This window comes from Calonectris borealis, chromosome 1 (assembly GCF_964195595.1).
Source record: "Calonectris borealis chromosome 1, bCalBor7.hap1.2, whole genome shotgun sequence".
Lineage (NCBI taxonomy): Eukaryota > Metazoa > Chordata > Aves > Procellariiformes > Procellariidae > Calonectris > Calonectris borealis.
The window spans coordinates 34,101,078-34,121,890 of record NC_134312.1 but is presented as its reverse complement, the minus strand read 5'-3'; the positions used below and the strand labels follow the sequence as shown (position 1 = coordinate 34,121,890).

At 36.7% G+C, this 20,813-nt stretch overlaps 1 protein-coding gene across 1 annotated transcript in view; it reads right to left on the bottom strand.

Moving 5' to 3' along the window:
- The window catches only part of TMEM117 (transmembrane protein 117), a 237,693-nt gene that overhangs the window by 122,194 nt on the left and 94,686 nt on the right, over positions 1–20,813 (bottom strand). Inside the window, exon 5 of the mRNA XM_075148206.1 lies at positions 1,821–1,920. Within this exon, the coding sequence (XP_075004307.1) occupies positions 1,821–1,920 (100 nt within the window). The remainder of the gene's footprint in view (positions 1–1,820; positions 1,921–20,813) is intronic.

Sequence of the window (20,813 nt, the reverse complement as noted above, 5' to 3'; positions counted from 1 at the left end):
GTGGCACAATCCAATTGTGCCTCCATTGCTGAAAAGACCTGCGAGGGCTCTGAGTACACAGAAAAGGATCAGGATTCTCATGTCTCTTGAATCCAGCCCTTTCCATGCTTTGTACAGTGCTGCATGTAACAGTTTTTTTCAAGGAAATGAGAAAAGAGGGACTGAAAAAATGGAACGTTACCTAATGTAGTGCAACTTGTATGTAATCTATCACTGGAGCTCTAAGTCACATATGCATGATGAACATGACCCCACTCAATTCAGCTTAGTTTATGCATCATCTTTCCTTCCATAGTGGGATAAAGCTGTGGAAGCCGGTAAAAAAAAAAGGGTCAAGCTAAAGGTATTCAGAAGTAGCCATGAACTTTATTACTGAATCACAAGAAATCCACATTAATTGTCAACATCAGTCAATGCACCTGCTGATGTTCTGCAATGTCCTTACTGTAATGTATGTACAGATTATTTGCTCCGTACTTGCTTTTCATGGCCACCATTTCACAGAGCATAATTTGTCTTGGACAAACCACTGACACATACTGAACAATACACTGAAAAAATCCTTGACGCTTTTTTTTCCTTCTGTCTCTTGTACAGTATGTTCGAAATACGTGGAGGATAGAAGACAAATTGACAGAAACTCGGATGACCCTTCTAAGACTATTCCTACAGTTTTATAAGTCTTAGCATCTTACAGTTATTCCTGCTTGAAACTATTCCTATAGCGTTTTCTCCTAACACATAGCACAGTCCTAAAATTTATCCACCTTGGTTTGTTTCTTTGCTTATGTCAGAGATTATTGCAGTCACTAGCTACATACAGTGCTGAGATCTTTTACATCCATGTTTATGTGATATGTGATAAACATTCACCATCAGGCAATGTTCCCTGTGTTAATGATCTCCTCTAAAATTATGTTGATTCTTTTGAGTAAAGAAACAGAGGTATCAATGAATCATTAGGAAAAATAAAATTAGATTAATTAAAACCAATTCTGCAAGCTTAAAAATCATGGACTTCTTTTCCCAATTTAAATGAACGTCACAGTCATAATTGTTAAAATCCTTACCTATACTAATCATAAAAAGCTAATCTTACTAAAAAAAATTTACTTTTTATGACTTTGTGTTTAAGAAATGCTTTTCCTGAACAATAAAAACATGTGCACATGCTTCATTTTGTTCGAAGTTAGCTGTCATTTTCAGGTTCTTTTTCACTAAGCTGATCTTTGGGTTGCCCATATTTCAGAAGAGAACCTTTATAACAATTATAATCCAAATGAAAACTTTATTCTTCTAAATCCTAAGTAAGAGACAAACTTAGATTATCTGATAGTTTCACATCAAACAGGCTACCTTCAAATTCTGGGATGTAACTGGCTTGCTTTCTTTCGCTCATCTCCATCGCTCTTAGTCACATATTTCAGTTAATTTTTCTTCTTTTTTAGTCCTTTTCGTTAGACTTGTTTATGTCTAGCCGTTACTCACTGTTTCACCAGATAGCAAGTCACGATGTTATTTCATAGCAAAGAAGGGCCACCGTGCTGTCCTCACAGAAGTCAATGGCAAAATTCCCACTCACAGCAGAAGAAATTAAATACTGCTCTGATGCATTTTAACTGAAACTTTTCTGGACTCCCAGCTAATTAAATACCCTGCCATTATGCTACTTTGCCTTTGTTAACTTACTACTTGTCTGGGTTGAAATACTTGAATATTTCAAGAAATTGAGTTTTCTCTCTTCTCCCCTCCTCCTTCCCTTGAAACCAACAAACATATTCCTTTTCTTTTCTTTTAAAATGTAATATTATGTTTCTTACCATCCATGCTGTGACAAAATCTCCCATCCAAGTCCCAACTGCAGCTACCTTCATAAAATTTTCATTCCTGATGCCCATGAAGTCTGTTATAATGTATGCACTGTGAAAACAAAAACACAGACTGTAAGCTATACACGTTTGCTTAATGCAGTTATAAAGAACTTGCTTTAGTGACAAAATTTATGATTAGCTGTGAAAGATTTCCCATTTCTTTCATAATCACTTCTTCTGCTAGATCTGAATCTTGACAAAGAACTGAATCAGGATGGGTCAATTCCAATTAGAAATGGAAATGTGAATCTGTTTTTACAGCCCATGTCTCTTTTGAAGGTGCTAAAATAATGATAGGCAAAGGCTTTAGGATTATGTAAGGCTTCTGGAAATACAAACTATTTTACACTTTTTACCTCTTCCTTTGTACAAATGGAATTGCAACATTCTTGGAATCAGTGACTTTGCAAAATCTTTATGAAGAAAAATGAAAATCTTTAAGTTCTCTTTAAAAAGATAATTGAGCCACTTGACTTTTTACTCTACCAGTTATACAACCACATGTTTTTTTAACACAACAGTGCAAGCAAGCTTTGCAGAATTTCAGTGAGAAGTCACTGTTTCTTGATTTATACAATGTATTTTCATAGATATATTTTACTTAAATCCAAAAGAAGCATTTCCATTCTGCTTAAATAATGTAACAGATAGGATTTAAAACCTCATGCAATAATTTGACCTCTACCCTCGAGTTCATCAGGATGCTATAATGACAATTAAGAAGCTAAAGTTACTTGTGCTGGATTAAAAAATCACAGCTTTTAATATACTCATACCCTTTGCTAAAAGACTTTTATAGTGTTTAAGAAGAGATTACTTTCCTCAAGAGCTAACACATTGAATAATGATAGCAATTATATTTTAACTTCCCAAGTGACATCTGTGTTTTCAAGATACCAGTAAACATTGCTTATATAATGTTATGCCTATTTAAGGGTGCGCACAACTGACCCTGTTGCATGTAACAACCTCCTTGAACATTGCGTTATCCATTAGTCAAATCTTACCATTATTATATACCAAATGTTGTAATGTCTAGGAGCTAGCCATCTGTATCCCTGGAACTGCATGGTGCAAGCTGATCCCACTTTCTGGGGCAGTCCTATTAAAATCTAAGTATTTGATCAGGATAGAGGATCTTGCTAGCACAAATCCATGCACAGCACTGTATCACTTCTTGGATACAAGTTACTATGTCCTAGAGTGAAAATATTAATGTCATTGAACAGTTTCATGACACATGTAAAATGGCATACTCTAATGGTTCTTTTCATTTCATTATATGCATTTTGTGACCTTGCAGCTAACGTGTCACTAACAAAAATACCATCCCTTTTTTTTCATCTGTTGAACAGCATATAAATGCTGGCTCAGATTTTCTGCTGGAATTACAAAAAAAACGACATTTTTTTTCAAGCTATTTTTAATTACATCCCATGTAGTCAATAAGATCATCAATATTCTGAATTTGTTGTGTTGTAAATAAGGATGTAAGAACACAAGAACAGTTCTGCTGGGTCAGCCTAAAGTCTCTCTATTCCAACGTCCTGTCTCCAAGAGAGGGCAACAGCAGATACCTAGGGAAGACTGCGAGAACAGGCAAGCATGCCGCTCCCAGATGTATTCTCCCAGCCTCTTTATAGCTGGGAAACATTTGGAATTCCTTTTTTTCCTGCATCTTGGGTATGGCATTGTTGTAGCATCTGTGAAGGCGAAAAATTATCAAGTCGGCATTCCTTAAGAAGTTGTCTCATTAACAAAAAAGGCACGACAATAATTGTCAGTTGTAAGGACTGGCCCCCAAAAGCAACCTGTATCTTTATCTTTTTCATCAGTGTGAAACACATACAAAACCCCACACTTCTCACCTTTTTTATTCCCATTTCTCATATGCATTATACATTCTCATATGCATTATACATGATTACAGGTGTACAGAAACTAAATGAACACTTGCACAATGCTCCTGAAAAACTGGCCACTTGGGTAACTCCTATAGCCCCGTCGCATATAGTGGGCCTGCCACACCACCCTGGCAGGCTGAAGTACACAAGATGGGTTATCCAAAAAGGCTGAGTGGTCACTGATCACTGAATGTAGGTATTAAGTAGAAGAGATATCGAACCAGACACAAGCTATTTTTTTTAATGGAAATTGAAATTCTCCATGTAGTCACTTGTTTTTACGAATCTCAAAAGTACCTGAAGGCTTATAATAAGGTCGGATGGGCTGGATACAATACTTAAATACATAGAAAGACCTTGAAAGCACCAGATCATCCTAACAGTCCTTTTTGTAATTTGAAACATGAACATTTGAAACATGAAAGCATCCAAGAAGCCTAGTATAAATTGTGCATTGTAGTCTATAAGTAATTAATGCCTAAATTAAATATGCAAATTGACAGATCTTCAGTTAAAGTTAAAATAGCATATTACTATAAAGAAACTCCTAAAAGCATAATTTGTGCATATTTTAAGTCCATTTACTGATCAAAATACAGCTACAACTTTTTATGGAACAGGGAAAATATTTTTAGCACTGTCATTATCTTATTAGAAATAGTAATGAAATACACTGCTATTTTATTAACTATTTTATTAACTATTAGCATTACATCCTGTGTCTTTTATGTTCTCTGCAGTATTGTTTTCATTTCAAAACACAAAGAGAAATTTACTTTTTTAAAATATGGATTTTTGGCTGCTAAAAATGAAAACAAAAATTTTTAATTGTCAGGGTTTAGTTTAAATATAAATGAGAGTAGCTGACATTTTCAAAAAAGCCATGCTTGCCTGATGATGTTACCAGGATATATATTTTAACAGTACGAAAAGTCAAATTAATTCTACCGTGGAAAAATCCCCACTTTTTTCCAGCTTTAGCTAGTGATTAGAGCAGTTTTTTGGTTACTCTGCTTCCTGGCTAGGACCCATGTCTGCACCTTGCAGGAGGGCTAATAGCTGTTGGGTTCCAGTTAACTGTCACGGTCAGCCCAGATTTTCTATACCTTGTCAAAAGGCTTCTGTTTGCTTTGCCATATTTGTATTCTGTAGCAAGGTACATTCATATATTGCATGAATAGCACAATCTAAGAAAGCACCGAGGGGAAAAACACAGCAGTTAAAGCTCTTCAGAAACGGGCAGGATAAGTGTAAATAATTAAAGGCTGAGGATCCAATACTTGTGAATGTTATAGTTAAAGGACAAGTTTGCAATTGGAATTTGGGACAAACCCACTATTAACCTTTGACAGTAAAACTGGAAGCTGCAAAGCTAGGGAAATTGCTCTTTGCAGGCCAAAGCCTATGGAAGGTAGACCACAATTTTGACAGAATAGGACAAAACAGAGGAACCAAAAGACAAAAGAGACATATAATTCTAAAACCAAGTCCAAAAAACCCCATCATAAGGTGCTGCCTACATCCATGTGGTTGCAAAAGGTAAGTTAATAACAGTGAGTCAGTAAAAAGATGTATGAGCCCAATGCATTCGGAGTTTTTCTGGAGTTAGCACTTTTCTGGAGTTAGCAGCAGTGTGCACAGAACAAAGAGGGAAACAACAGCACTAGCCCAGAGAAATTGTTCAAAGGAAGATATCAGAGCATTTTTTCAAAGAAGGATGACACTCCAGAAGCTGCCAAAATGATAAACAGTCTGAAAGCAAATGGAACGGTTTTAATTTTAAGTTGGATGAAGACATACAAGCCACTGTGGTGCTATCAACATTGTTCTAGGCAGTGGAATAAAAACCATGGCTGAAACTCAGTGCTGAGATGGTGTTCTTGACCATCACAGGAATCTAAAAGTGGGATATAGCTTGAATTTAGAGACTTAAGTGTAACCCAGGGATCCAAACTCTCAATGGAGCCTAGTCAGAATAGTAAATGCAGATTAGAACATGATTCGTCCTTACACTACTGTAGACATGCTGGGTGAAGGATTTGTTTGCCTTACGTTACTGCAGGATGGCTAGCATGTCAAAACAGTACGTTCACCTATCAAAAAGCATTGCTAAACCTATGTGACTAAATATTTCCAGGTGCTGTGACAAATCCTGGTCTCCAGATGATAATCCAAAGAGATCTGGATCTCTTGTAAGGCCTGTGACACATCTGACAACCCAGACACATCTGAACCGAACCCTAGCTCTCCATGGAATGCAATGAGAGTGTAAACACTTTGGGGAGGATTTAGTTGCCTTTTCATGCCATTTTAGCAGCCTTGCTGCATTTTAAGTACACTTCAGCTGGCTCTTTATACACTCTAGAGTGTCTAAGGCACTGGGCTGGCACATGGCACACAGGGCATGTTCTGTGCAGAGTCTACAAGAACTGCACCCATACAGAGTGGTAACTTAAGGCTCTTCAAAAAGGAGGAGAGGCCTAGATATCTTTTATGTTGAGTGATAAAAAGTCTGTACATGTTCTGCAGTTGGATACATGCTTTTATGAGGTGGTTTTATTACCTGGCATTCCCCCTAAATAGCTGATTATCTATATGGAACTCATCTTCCTTGGTGCACCTGACAAAGTGAAATGCCTTGACAATGGCCAACAAGTGACAGCATGGGAGTTCATGCAGGCTGCAAAGAAGTATGTGTTTAGATGTGGCACCACAAGCTTCCATTACTCTTAATTTAACAGAGGCAAAGGGTGTCAGAATAACTGAAAACACACATAAAAGACTGCAGATACGGTTCCTGATCTGTATTTGTCACTCTAAAATCACAGAATGACAAATGAGACACCTGGTAGCACTTTGCTCAGCTGAAAAGCTATCCCTCTACTGCTAGGAACCGCAGTTCCTAGGAACCTAGGACTAGCAGGGTTCCACTGCTAGTCAGAGCCACAGGGAACTGGAAGATGCACAGAGACAAGAAGACCTGCTGTCGTATAAATTGGCATATCATAATGAGAATGGCATAATGCATAGCTACCTACAAAGAGCACAGAGAGCACAACAGCTAGTCATGCAGTCCCTAACCATCCCCGGTGCACGCTTTGGAGGTACAGATGAAACTTCTTCTATGACACCAGAACAGATAGAATTAAGAGGCACTGAACCAGGGATTTTGCTTGACAAGACGTCAAAGAGGAAACAGCCACACGAGGCTCAGCATGCTAATCTCCAAGACACAACAAAACTAAGATGCAAAAATGGCTTGGCCATAGCGAGACAGATCCATGGCACAGAGCAGAACACCTGAGACTGATGGATTGATGCTGTAACTGAGCATTGCTGGGTGGTAACTTATTTATACACCTTTTTTTGAAATCAGGCAACAGAACTGTGATTCTGAAAACCTCTGCTCATCAGTCTACAGGCCTGAGGGCTGCCTAACTTACTCTGGGGACTTGGCTTTTAAAGCTCCCAGGCCATTTAAAGTTCTGCTGCTAGGCATGTAGAGGAGCTGCTCACTCTCTCCACAGGAATAAGCCATTTGGCTTCTAGCTCACATCCTATATTGATTGATATCCATAAAGTGGTTATTCCTCCACTTCGTTTGCCGGTGGAGCTCCGTCTGTGAAGTGTTTTGCAAGCCTGCCTATAAGACAAGGCCCATTGAAAAATGCAGCAATTGCATTTATGTCTGTTAATGTAGAAGAGGTGTATGCATGTAACTTAAATGGTAGGGAACACATGAGATCCAATCCTTATTCCAAGGGACGCTGGTTGAACGCCTTTCAAAGTTAGAGAATTGCGTCTCACTGTCACTCTCAATAAGAAAAGAAAAGGTGATGACCAACTCCTATTAGGACAGTAGCGTTTTTTTATATGGCACTCTCCAAGAGGATGAGAAATGTGTGTTTCAGCCTCCTTTAGGTGAGGAGTCACTGAAGCTGTATACTCCATGTCTTGTACAAGTATCGTCTTTCACATATAAGACAGACATTCCCTTTTCCCTGCTTTTAGAGAAGTGGAATGGATGCCACTGGTGAGGGTAGGAGTTTGGATTAGATCACAAGTACAGTCCTAAGTAAGGTGCTTCAAGCCAGTTGGGACAGGATTTAAAATATATTCCTGTCCTTAATATAGCTTCTTTATTGCAAATTGTAGGAGTTTCTTGTTCCCTGTGTGGTTTTTTGTGGATCCTATGCCAACAACCCTCAAGCACTTGATGCCCTATAGAGTCTGGATTTCTCTTTAGGGATCAGGAGGTATTCATACAGATTAATTTTTGCCTAATGACCCTAGTCTTTCTAGGCTGTCTCCATAATCAATCGATTTGACAGCAATTCAGAGCAGGATGTTAATTTAGATGATTTTCATGTATGGCATCACTAGGGGCCAACAGCTTACTTCTAAAGGATTTGCAAAAGGTAACTCATCATGGCAGGACTACCGCCAGGGGATGCGAGAATCTGCATCTCTACGGGAAAAATCTTAGGGATCTGCAAATTCATAAGTGTTAAGGACCTCCACTATGGGAGGAATACAGCCTCCCGGGCTAAAGGTAAACTTTGGTGAGTGCTGGCACATACTCCCAGCGAGTTTAAATGACAGGACTTGCTACACGTACGTTTTTTTATGTCAAACCTTAAATGACATAGATAAAATGAGAGACAACAGGTGGCTGAGTTGGGAATTGAACGCAGATTTCTCCTCTCTCAGATGAGCAACTTTCTCCATCAATTGTTTGGCGAGTGATGTTTAAAAAATAGCTACTAAAATTTGAAAATAACATTAACAAATTGGAAATAACAGAAACTAAGGAATATGTTTGGGAAGGTTAGGTTAGGTTAGTAATTTAGCAAGAGAGAGATGCAGTAGAACATTTTCTTTTAAATAAATACTCGCTTTGTTTTCAAACCCGGTGAGATACTGGTAAGAATGGCTTTGAATGATACTGCACTGGCTGAACTCTTCAGAATGGGACATGGCTTACACACACTCATTCCCGGTGTTGACGTTTCAATACAGCTAAGAAGGGATAAGGACACATGTGCAACAATATTCTCAGAACTGGCAGTTGCAAGAAAAAAATGATTCACTTAAAAAAAAAAAAAAAAGATAACTGCTCATATCATTGCCAGAATATAAACAAAATTAAATTATGTAGTTGGAACTTTACCACTTTGACAAAGTGCTTTGATAACATTTAAAACTTATGTGAATTCCAGCAAAAACTTTGCCCTTTCTATCTGTTTCAGTTTTAGGGATGGCAGAGAAGTTTAAATGCATTATTATAATGCTGAATAAACTAGTAACTGCAGTATTATTGCTATTCAGAAAGGGGAAATTAGAACAACTTGCAGTTGGTACAAAACACTGAATGGACTCTGCTTGTAAGTAGCAGCCCAACTGGGAAAGCAAAAGCAGAAATTATTTTAGCAAATTTCGGTAGAAACTTTTAAGTATTAGCAGATAATGCAACTCTACATATTAATCATTCTTTAACTTATTAAACTTTCCTGAACCATTGATAAACACATTTTTTTTATAAATTAGAATAATGAAATGCCAGAAAACTACAAATAACATGTCGTAAGTTAATGAATTGGAACTGAGGGAACAAAGAAATGCCGGCACAGAATCTCTGCTGACAGATTCTCAGCAATCATAACTGAAAAGAATTTGAGCTGGCTCTGAAAAAAATTGTAAGCCCATAAGGTAAAATAAAACTGTGAAAATCTCTTATGCGTTTACTTTTTTTTAATAATTTATTATAAACAAAGTAGATTTTTTTCCTTATTTAATGACAATGTTTTAAGGCGTTGTAAAGACTAATACTAGTTTGAATTTCAAGGGTCTACTGTAGTGATTGGGTGAAGCAAAGCCCATGTGCCTTCTTTCAACACTTTATTTTCAGGAACCACTGCAGCTAAATGACAAGCGTCCAAAGGATTGTCCTTTCAGCATGGATCAGGGAACTTCTAGTGTTTTACGGAACACTGGAAGACATTGCAAGAACCTATATATTTGTGACTGGACGAGGTGAGATGCTTCACTACAGCAAATGTGGGACCAGTATTTGAACCTCTTAGATGGAGTTTGAATTTGAGAAGTAATTGGAAATACAGATGAATGCAACCTGCATATGAATGCCCATTTTTAAAGCAGTGGAGGCTGACATATGACTCACCTTACAATTTTCATCAAAGTATGTAAACGTGTGGTGGAGGAGTGTAATTGCTGCTAAATAGACTAAAATGATTTTTTTTTTACTACATCAGTACAGTGTGGTAAGTTTTAAATTTGACATTTTTGTTTCCAGAGTTTTGCTGCAGAGACGTGTCAGAGTATCTGAAGCAGAGGAGACATCCTTATAGGCTAGAAGGTGATTTTCCTGACACACAGGCTTTAAATGACAATTTCAAATCCATTCACATTACCTTTTACGTAAGATATGAAGATACTCGATTTGGCTTGTGTGCTTGTACTGCCAGTGCTGATGGTACCTCTGACTCTTTCTTCAAAGTTATCAGGAGTAAAAAATGGTCAGGAGCACTCTACTATTATTATAAAATGGTAGGTCATACAGAGTCTGCAATCACTTGAAGGAACATATATTGCTTTTAATAGATTGGGGGAAAAAAAGAAAAATCTGAAAATACGAGCATATTTACAAAATGCAAAAAACTTGCCAGTTCTCAGATGAAAAATAATCTTGTGGTTTGATTTAAAAATTAAGTTACTTATACTCACAAATAGTTAGCTTGATTTTTTTTAACCTGTTTCTATGATCATTCCAGCTTTCTTTCCAAATCTGCATATCATAAGCATTTTCACTCTTTTCATTTCTTTTGCTGGTTTGGAAAAGGAAATCCTTCTAATCTGCAAAAATTCTTAGGAGACTGAAAAAATGTTTCATGTCCAAATCACTTTGGATTAGCATTTATTGTGCAAGTTTTTTTCTTTCAGAAAAATGTATTTCTACCTCAAACTACAATACAGAATAAGGTCAGATATTCCTTTAGAGAATTCAAAGTTTAACTACAGATATGAAAACATTCATCTTTCAACACTAAGGTAACTTAAGGCTTAACTACATCTGAATATTATCAGAATCGATTTACCAATTTTCCGTTTTCTATTTAAATATTATTGTTTCACAAGTATGTAAGCAAAGTGAGAGAACGACTGTGTAGGTCCTGTAATGACTATTTTAAATCATCCAAACCAATCTGGGACGTTGTATTGTGATTGTTCAAATTGTAAAAACTACTACAGAAATGTCAAGGTTGTACAACAGGTGATTCAACTAAACTGATTTTTTAAAAATAATTTTTTCTTTGAATTATTCTCTATAAAGACAAATAATATTTGAAATGAATGAATCAGGAACAAGACCAGTCGGTGATAACATCTGAGACTGAATGGATGGATGGTGGGGCAGAGTCCTGCTACTTTGCATTGCAAAACTATAAATTTACTAAAAAAGGAAGAGTGACTAAGTAATACCTGCCTTGGAGCTTGTGGGACGTTTGCTGAATGAATAGAAAGGAAATTGGACATCATGGAAGTTTGAGGATAAGATGAAGATTTCTTAAGTATTAGATTACTGACAGATCCATCAAATAAGCAATTAGTAATAATTAAATAAAGCAGGTAAAATCATAGAAAAAAATTAGGTTGGAAGGAAACTCAAGGGATGAACTCGTCCAACCCCTCATGCTAAACAGGGCTAACTGGCATTAGATCAGATTGCTCAAGCCTTATTTATGCTTAAAGACTGTTTATTTTAAGTTACATTTATTTAAACTTATTTATTTAAATCTAAATGCATTATCAAAAGCAAAGCTAACATTACTTAAATGTCTGAATAAAATCTAAAAGGGCACTAGGGAATGAGTGCACTTTACAATTGACTGCTCCGGATTTCTAGTTCAAGTGGTTTCTTTCAATTATGCCAAGACCTCATCCATTTAACGCAGTGCTAAAGCAGGCAAGGATTTGGCACAGAATACTTCTATGCAAACAGCCAAGATTTTCCTCTTCCTATCCTGTCATTAGAGTTCAATAAAATAAAGTATATGCTGTTATACATCACCCTGAACAGTTTGAAGAAGGAAGACAGCACTTAATTTTTAACTCCACATCATTACATAGTTCAGTATTTGTTAAATATCCTCCCCAAAATAAGACAAATGTAAGTCCTTTATATTAATGTAAATAATACAAAAGTTAGCCATACACACAGGCAGATATTGCTTATGCAGAATATAAGTTAATTTTTTCGACATTGAGAGACAGAACAAGTCAAAATGCTAAGAGTAAAGTTAAATTAAAATATAAACTCTGTTTCCTATAGGATCTTTGTGTTGTATATAGGCAAAGCCTAAAAAAAGTGGAGCAAAGGCCCTTGGAGAATGTCTGCTCAGTTACTTCTTCATGAACACTAATGGCTCTCACACCTACTCCATGGATTTCACCAGTGGGTGCTAGTATCCCTCGTCATGCGAAGTTATTGAATGCTGAATTTGACAAGGGCCACAGGGAGACCATCAATCAGCCAAAACCAGAGAAAAACATATGCAATAGGGGAAGCAGAATATTAAAAAATACTTAAAAGAAGGAAGAAGGGTAGGAGAACTGGGAAACTGGACTGACAAAGTTGATGGAAGGGAAATGACAAGATAAGTATACACAGAAATGCAAAAATACATTTCAAGTACAAAATACTTGAAAAGGAAGAAAGGTCAGAGCCCAGAATGGAATGGATGTGGTCACAATCCTCAAATGTTTTTAGGAAAAGTGATTAGCTGTATTTTGCTACTCCTTTTGTAAAAATTCGACTGTCTAGAAACTCAACATTGTAGAACAAGTCTCACTGCAAGAGGAAGAAGAGAGATATGCTTCCTTCCTTGAAAAATACTCAGTTAAAATCTTAATTTCAAACAAAGGAATAGGTCCAAGCTTTCTATAATGTTACTTTAGTGCTTATAGCCGCTTACAGATATTTTGCTGTATTAGGGTGTGTGCAGATAAAAGGAGACTGAAACTGCAGTTTGTTCAAGGAATTGAGAGCATATACCAGCCCGGAACATCAGTACGCAATGGCACAAATAACTGCACAGGGGTCTTATGAAGGCCAAAAATGGTATTTAGCACGTCAGCCTTACTAGGCTTTTCAAAGAACTATTTCGGCAGAAACAATAATTCAGCCCAAAAAACTAAGAGTTTATTCAGATGGAGAATGGGTACTATAATCTGATACAGCCACAAATGAGCCCTAAAAAAGAACCTTCTGAAGCACTTCCTCTGCAAATGGTTTGTTCTAAAACATTATCCAAGTTCTACAGTCTGCATACGCACAACCAATACTCTGTTGATAAATCAAAATGAATTAGCAAACTCTCATATGAGAAAAAGTTATCCTTTAAAGCTACTTACAGGTGCAAAAGAACAGGAAATATCTTTCTGTTATGTATGTTTGCTTTCGTATCTGTTGAAGATGACTGGTGTATATCGGTCTTGCTGCAGTCTATAAAACCAGACTGAGATATAGAAACTCTTGGAGTTGTTAAGAAACAATGATCTACCACGCTCACAGGTACCTTTGAGAAGAAATGGAAGGAAAATGTGGCATGACAACTCAGGAGCTGCTCTGAGGATTTGGTTGGCTTCTCTCATAATGTAATAACAGCAGCAGATTGCAGAGCAGATGGAAAAGAACTAGACTTCAAGCAATGTACAAATCAACAAATCGAGGAGATTGCTTCTTTACTATATTACTTGAAAATGGTATATAAAGAACAATTGGGTCTAGGGCCAGTCATCTGACAAGAGCTGGCGTATAATCATGGCAAAGAATTTCACATGGAAAATGCAGGGAAGAAGACAGCCTGTTCTTCCACTCCTTGACTGACAAAGCAAACACCTTTATCATGACTACTTGACCATCCAATGGCCGATATCATCTGAAAGAGTCCAACACTGGATCTGCTATAAATTTGCTCTGTATTATACTGACTGCTATATTTTCTGGTCCTTACACTACTCAGCATTTTAAAAAAAATTATTATTGAAATAAAAGGGGAAAATTCTCAGAAGTTGTTTGAGGATTTTAGCCTCAAATCAACATAACTCTCCTGCAGACTGTCCATTTTACAATACAGTCTTCTTTTAATGACTTGAAAATGAGTTATCAGAAGACAGACACTTCAGAACCACACATTGCAAGTGTTTGCTCAGGCACTATCACTTGTAGTAAAACTTTAAGATACACAAATGGAGAAAAGACACAAATTGTGGTGTGAACTTCATCCTCAAAAAGAATATTCTCCTAATTCTTCCCAAGTAAAGGACTAGTACATTGTCAAACAATGGAGAGAGAGATGTAGGCACACGCATTTTTGATACCCAGACACTAAACTTTGATGGTTTTTGCTATGTTTTTAAGGTCAGTTAGTTACAAATACTGGGTTTCATCTCAACTACAGGCTTGAGAAAAAGTCTCAATTTCAGCTAGTAGTTCTAGGATCCCCTAGAAGAGTCCATTTCTCTCCATAGTCAATGGAGAAAAATAAGCACTTTATAGACGTAATTCATCTGACTTATCTTAGACATCTGCACTGGGTCTGGCTGGGATGGAGTTAATTTTCTTTACAGCAGATCGTATGGTGCTGTGTTTTAGATTTGTGACCAAAACAGTGTTGATAACACACTAACGCTGCCTAGCGAGGTTAACCTGCAAGAACATCTCCCAGTCAGATGAATCATCTTTTGGAGATTTCAGTTCAGTTAAATGTAAAAGTAGTTGGTTAACTTTAAACTCATCTTTATTGGATTCTTAAACTATGAGATATGACAAAATATGGATTTTTATGTTTTAAGATTGGCATGGTGTAGATTATTAGATTGAAGGTCTAACATCCATAAAATATCCTTGCAAGTCTACACACATCTCAGACTGCAATTAAAACCAGTGAGATACTAAAGCTAAAATATGCAGTTTGGGAAAATACCATTCTAACTGAAAAAACCTTACCTTTTACTTAGACATAAGGTTGAAAAAGACATTTCCAAACAGTGTAAAAGATTACATGATAAAACATAGTCAGTAAGAAACCTTTACAAGAATGAGTAAACTGCAATTAAGATTTCATTAAAATAGTAAGTTAAATCTAAAGTTGAACAGATGGTTAGCAGGACAGATACAACCAGAATTAAATAAACTATGGAGTAAATATTCTATCTTTGCCTGATGCTCATTGTGGAAAACATTTCAAAGCGCTACTGTTCAATGATAATCTCATCCAGAAACAGTTTTATACTGTCTGAAACTTATCATCCACATGTTACTAGCTGAAGCAAATAGTGTCATTAATAAGAATACCTTGAGATCTTTACACTGGATGCATGCAAAGCTTCAGGACCAATGCCAATGTATTTTACGGTAAGTATTTCCTTAGTTTACTTATTGATTATGTGAGAGATTTTGTAATTACACTGATATTCTACATTGATGAATGGAAGAAATAGAAGGTTGCTGGATGGGTCTGCAGGGCAATTATAAACCCTTCTCTCTGCTCAGGAACAACCACTGCAGAAATTCTCCCTGCATTCTGAAACCAATTGAGGATGTGAGAATGGTTAGAAGTGCCTCCTCTGAAGCAGACAAGACAGAACGTAATTCTTCAGTTTAAAAACATATCTTTTAAACCTTGTACAACATTATTTTGGTTTTTAAAGAAGAAAGTAAAGATAATAAACAGCTCACTTTCAAGCAGCAATGGACATACCACTAAGAAGGTAAAAGACAGTAAAATACTGTGAGACCTAATCAATAGAAATTACTGGCTAGAGATAGAGTATGATTAAATTATCATATTTCAGGACTTTTAAATCCCATTTGTAATTAAAATTTAAATAGATCTTTTTTTAAACTTTTATTATTTTTCAAAATAAATATTGCATTAGCTATATGTCAGATATAATGCCCACTGGTGTCTTTTTCAAATGCTCACATGTGAACAAAAAAGATATTCGTATCTAAAGACAGGTCACAGCATTAAATCAGACATAACACTGCACATCTCCTTTTGATATATGTATTGGGTCTGGCTGGGATGGGCTTAACTTTCTTCATGGCAGATGGGCAAGAGGTTGGGAGGGGACGCAGCCTGGATACCTGATCTGAACTGACCCAAGGGATATTCCACACTATATAGCGTCATACTCAGTAATAAAAATGGGGGGGAAAGGAGGACAGAAGGACATTCATGGTTACGGCATTTGTCTTCTGAAGCAACTGCTATGCCTACTGAGGCCCTGCTTCCCAGGAAGTCACTGGACATCTGCCTGCTGGTGGGAAGTAGTGAATAAATCTCTTTTTTTTTTTGCTTCCCTTTCACGCATGGCTTTTGATTTTCTTATTAAACTGCCTTTACCTCAACCCATGAGCTTGTCCATCTTATTTTCCTCCGCTGTCCTGCTGATGAGGGGGAGTGAGAGAGTGACTGGGTGGGGGTCTGGCAGCCAGCCAAGGTCAACTTCCACAATGTATTATGTTCATGCTGACTTTCTAGTAGCAAAAAGGCTTCACAATTGATAAAGTAGTACTCTAATTTCATTTTAATATTACTTTAAATATTACTAAAGCAACATTTCAAATATGAATCATAATGCAAAACTTCTGGTAAGATTTTCAGAGATGCCCAGCACCTACATTTATAATATTTAGCTCTCAATAACATACTGTTAAAAAAAATATGATTAGAGATTTCAAAAAAATAAGTGATCTTCATTTGCTAGCATCACTTATTTACAAAACCAATACCAAGAGCTCCATAGAATTCCATTTTCACATTTTGTTTAACTCACCTTAATCTAGATAGAAGTACTGCATTCCTATTTATAGATCAACCTTATATCATCCACTTTTGGCCAGTGTCTGGGACGTTTACAAGCTTTAGGTCTTCAGTTCAAAATTTATGAAGCAGAAACCTTCACAATATCATATATTTATATCAACTTAATGAGAAATCTCAACATTAACAGGACAATGCAGACAATCTATGAAAAAACTATAAAAGATTTATCCCCATGTTTGTGAGTTTATCTCCTGTAATGTTTAAAGAACCTTTTCTTGTCTTTGAAGGCTGTTCAGTCAACAGTCTGTCATATTTGTGAACTGAAATTCCATTTCTTGTTCTGTACTGCAAATGAAAACAAAATCCTCTGGCAGATAAGAGAAGAAAGAATGGACTGTGACCCTGTCCCTTTTGATTTACAGGTTGTACAGGCACACTGTGCATTACACTGAGTCATCTCCTTAATTTCCCCAAAGGTTGTAGCTCAGACCGGGCAGGAGATCTGCCCTTTGCAGGAATCCAGTTCCACTTTTTCACACCCAGTTTTCACATTTCCCATTACACTAGAGGGTGGTCATTTGCCAGCACTTAAAGCTGATGGCTTTTTACTCTTTCCTGTACTGACCAGAATTCAACTGTTCTACAGGTGATTCTTTATTCCAAATAAAAAACAGGCAAGTAACAGTGCAAAAGAATGAATTTTACGTATTTTCATATTTTTTGCTTCTCAGGAAAACATAGAATAATTTAGGTTGGAAGGAACCTCTGGAGATCACCTAATCCAAACTCCTGCTCAAGGCAAGGTTGATTTCAGCCTGATCAGGTTGAGGAAAATCGAGATCTTCCCTCAAAAGTAGAGCACAGCCCAGAGTGTTGCTGAAGTTTCAGACCTCCACAACTGCTGCAGAGTCAGAGGTGAGGAGAAGCACAAAGGGTAGTTACCGCTACGCTGAAGATGCCACTTGGGAAACTGCTTAGGGTTTTATTAAGGTAACAGTATAAATATCCCTGCCCTCTTTTGCAGATTGGATGACCCATTTCAGGAAGACTGACAGCAGCAAGTGCTCCAAAAGGAAAGTTTACTCTGTGCTCTGCTGATTTAATTACTTTAAATACATTTCAATGGATCAGATTTGGAAAGATGAAGACAAACATCCTGCTCATCTAAATTGGAAGTGAAAGTTTTTTGCCAGAAATGTACCATTTTTCTTAGTTTTAAGGTTTTTTTCTGATAAGCATTCTGAACTGATGAAAAAGTGCATTCAATTTTTGAAAATTTCAGATGAACTACATTCATCTTGGCAGTAATCATGTTGTTATATAAAGGAAAACACAGTGCAAAGTAAAACAAATGTGTTAACTGGTTTTGGACTGAAAAGCCTACAAAGATTTCTTGTAGATTTCTTGTTAAGCAAGGATTTACTAATAGAATGATAAAGAAACGGCTATACATGTGGACAGTTAAGAAGGCATCTTCACTGGGCTGGCTTTGGTCTGCTGAAATAGAGAGAAATTAGCAATTTTTAAAATATTTCTTTTTCCTATTTCCTTAAAGGAAAACAAGACGTAGGCATTAATTCATCACATTGTTGGGAAGCTAAGAGAACTCTTTCTTACAAGCAGACCACTCAGGAGTGAAAAAAACCATGCCACAGATGAGGAACATACAGGTCTCCTCCACAGGACAGTTGGGTTCTTAATGTGCTGTGGATATGACACATTTCCATTACTTTTTCAACATACTCTTTCACCCCGTGTTCTCTCTAATCTGTTGCAGGTTTGACAATGTCTGGCACAGCCCCATATCCATACTGTCCATACTGTCACGAGTATGGCTGGCTATAACAAGTACAGTGCTGCCTTGTTATGCAAAAGTACCTGTGGGAAGACAGCACTAGCCATATGGCTTCTTCCAGACAGAGGAATAAGTTAGGGTTTGGAAAATACATACATGAACTCTGCTGGTGTCATGTCTTCAGTCTGGAAGAGAAACAGCCTTACCAACAGAAGTTTTCTGAGGGTTTTATATCCCTTTTCTTATTGCCATTCGTTTACCGCAATCCTAACAATCGGCTTATCGTTACATGCACCTCTCTGTATGTCTTTCAAGCAAGATTTAGTTATCAGCATTTCCATTTCTCACAAAATTTTATATGACTATCATGAGACAAAACTGAAACCTCAAATGAAAATCGATTTATAGAAAATATAGAAATGAGCCTTTTTGCCTGCAAAATAGATGTTCGTTAAACTTAAGCTATGTAGCAGTGTACTGCATTATTTTTCTCTATTACCTTTTAATTGCTGACACTTTCAGGTATATAGAATCTACTTTTGAAGCCTTTTAACCTGCTTAACATGAGGAGCAAATCTTTTTCCATTGTAATCAGTGATTCAATAATTACTATTTACAGGGATGACATTAAACTAGATAAATGAGTAGCAAGATTTTATCTAGTCACAACATAGATGGTTGTTCTTTAAGTCAATGTGGAAGTAAAGAAACCCCAAATGATTTGGCCAGACAGGTAAGATACAAAACAGCTATGCTTTGGAAGTACTCCCTTACCAGGGATTTGTTTTCATTAAAAAAGATCATGTTTCCCCTACGAAAATTTTGTAGCAGAAGCGTCTCCTCATTACACAAAAGCAAACAGCTTACTTCAAAACAAAGAAGACAGAAAAGATTACTTTTGGAATGGGACTAGGAAGTTGATGCTATTTCTCTAAAAGCTGAATGGACTGTAGAAACACTCAGTGTTTTAACTCCTTCAAGAGAGAAAGTAATCAAGAGAATACCATTTTCTTGGTGCCAACAGCAATGCCCATTTGGAACAAATATTAGCTTTCAATATTCTCAGATGACCTCCAGGGCAGAGAGAGACTAGAAAGTGGAATGACTTTTATGTTACTGGGAGCATTTGTTTCCACAGATAGTCTGGGAATAAATTCCCCAAAAGATGAGAAAGAGAAGTTATATAAGATTACACGATTGACAGGCCAAATTTGGAATGCTGACACTTTGCATTCTTACTGTTGTAAGATAAAACTCGTTCATTTGGTAAGAATTCTTGAATACTTTTTCTGAGACATTTTCAAATAATTATAAGCACTATGGTCAGCTTGAATAAAATATATATGAAGTATAAGGAAAAGTAGGGTTTATATTCAACATAATTTATTCTGAAGTTCTTTTGGCCAGGGCTGCAATACAGCAAAAGAATCTGACCCGATACAGAGGACATTAGCAATAAGAAAAAAATGGTAATGAAAGAGTTTGTCATCAATCTCTCTTCTCTTGGACAATGGAGGCACTACAGTGAGCTTTCTCACTGGAAAGAGATTTTTGCCACAACAGAGAGGCCTTCATTATTAATAGGTAGTTCTTTCAAGAGCTGATGCCCATGGCTACAGAAGGAAGTTTATATTTAAGGCAGGCTGAGTGAGTAAGTGACTACTGTTTACTGGAATGAGAGCCATGAAACACTAGCATGACAAGTGCCAAAAAGAGAAGTGATATTGAAAGAGAGGAATTCTTGTATATTTGTAATTTCAGACTTTGTGTGGCCTCTAGTCTCACTCATCAGTCTTTTCTTAATGGAGTGAAACTACTCATAGTTGATAAGTTTATAACTGGAGAAAAAGGAATAGTCATTCACCCTGAGTTTTGCAGTACGATTTTCAGGCTCTGACTACTTCCTTGCAGATGCTGCTTACATAGTTTTGCCCTTACCTGCATGCTGTCCATTTGAGGTGAATTTCTTTTATATTTCAACTTTTAAATTACTTGTTTACAATGTTTTGACTAGAATATTTGATTTTCAATTAAAAAATAAGGCATGTGATGGTTAACAGAGTAGTTACTTGTGAATTCACAGATTTAAAGGCTGTAAAGTGTAAAACACAATAATCCACTCTGATCTGCATAATGCAGGTCATAAAATTCTATATAGTAATTCTTAGCAGAAATGGACTCTTTCTAGATGAAGTTAAGTCCATTAGAAAGTCTCGATTTCAGTACTCTAAGCATACATACAGAGAATCATACACACATCACCAAATTTTTCCAATAGTTATTTAATCTCACTGTGAAATATCTGCACTTTATTCCTACTCCGAATTTGTCCAGACTCTGCTTTGAGCTACTGCATCTTTTACACCTTTGCTAAACTAAACATTCTATT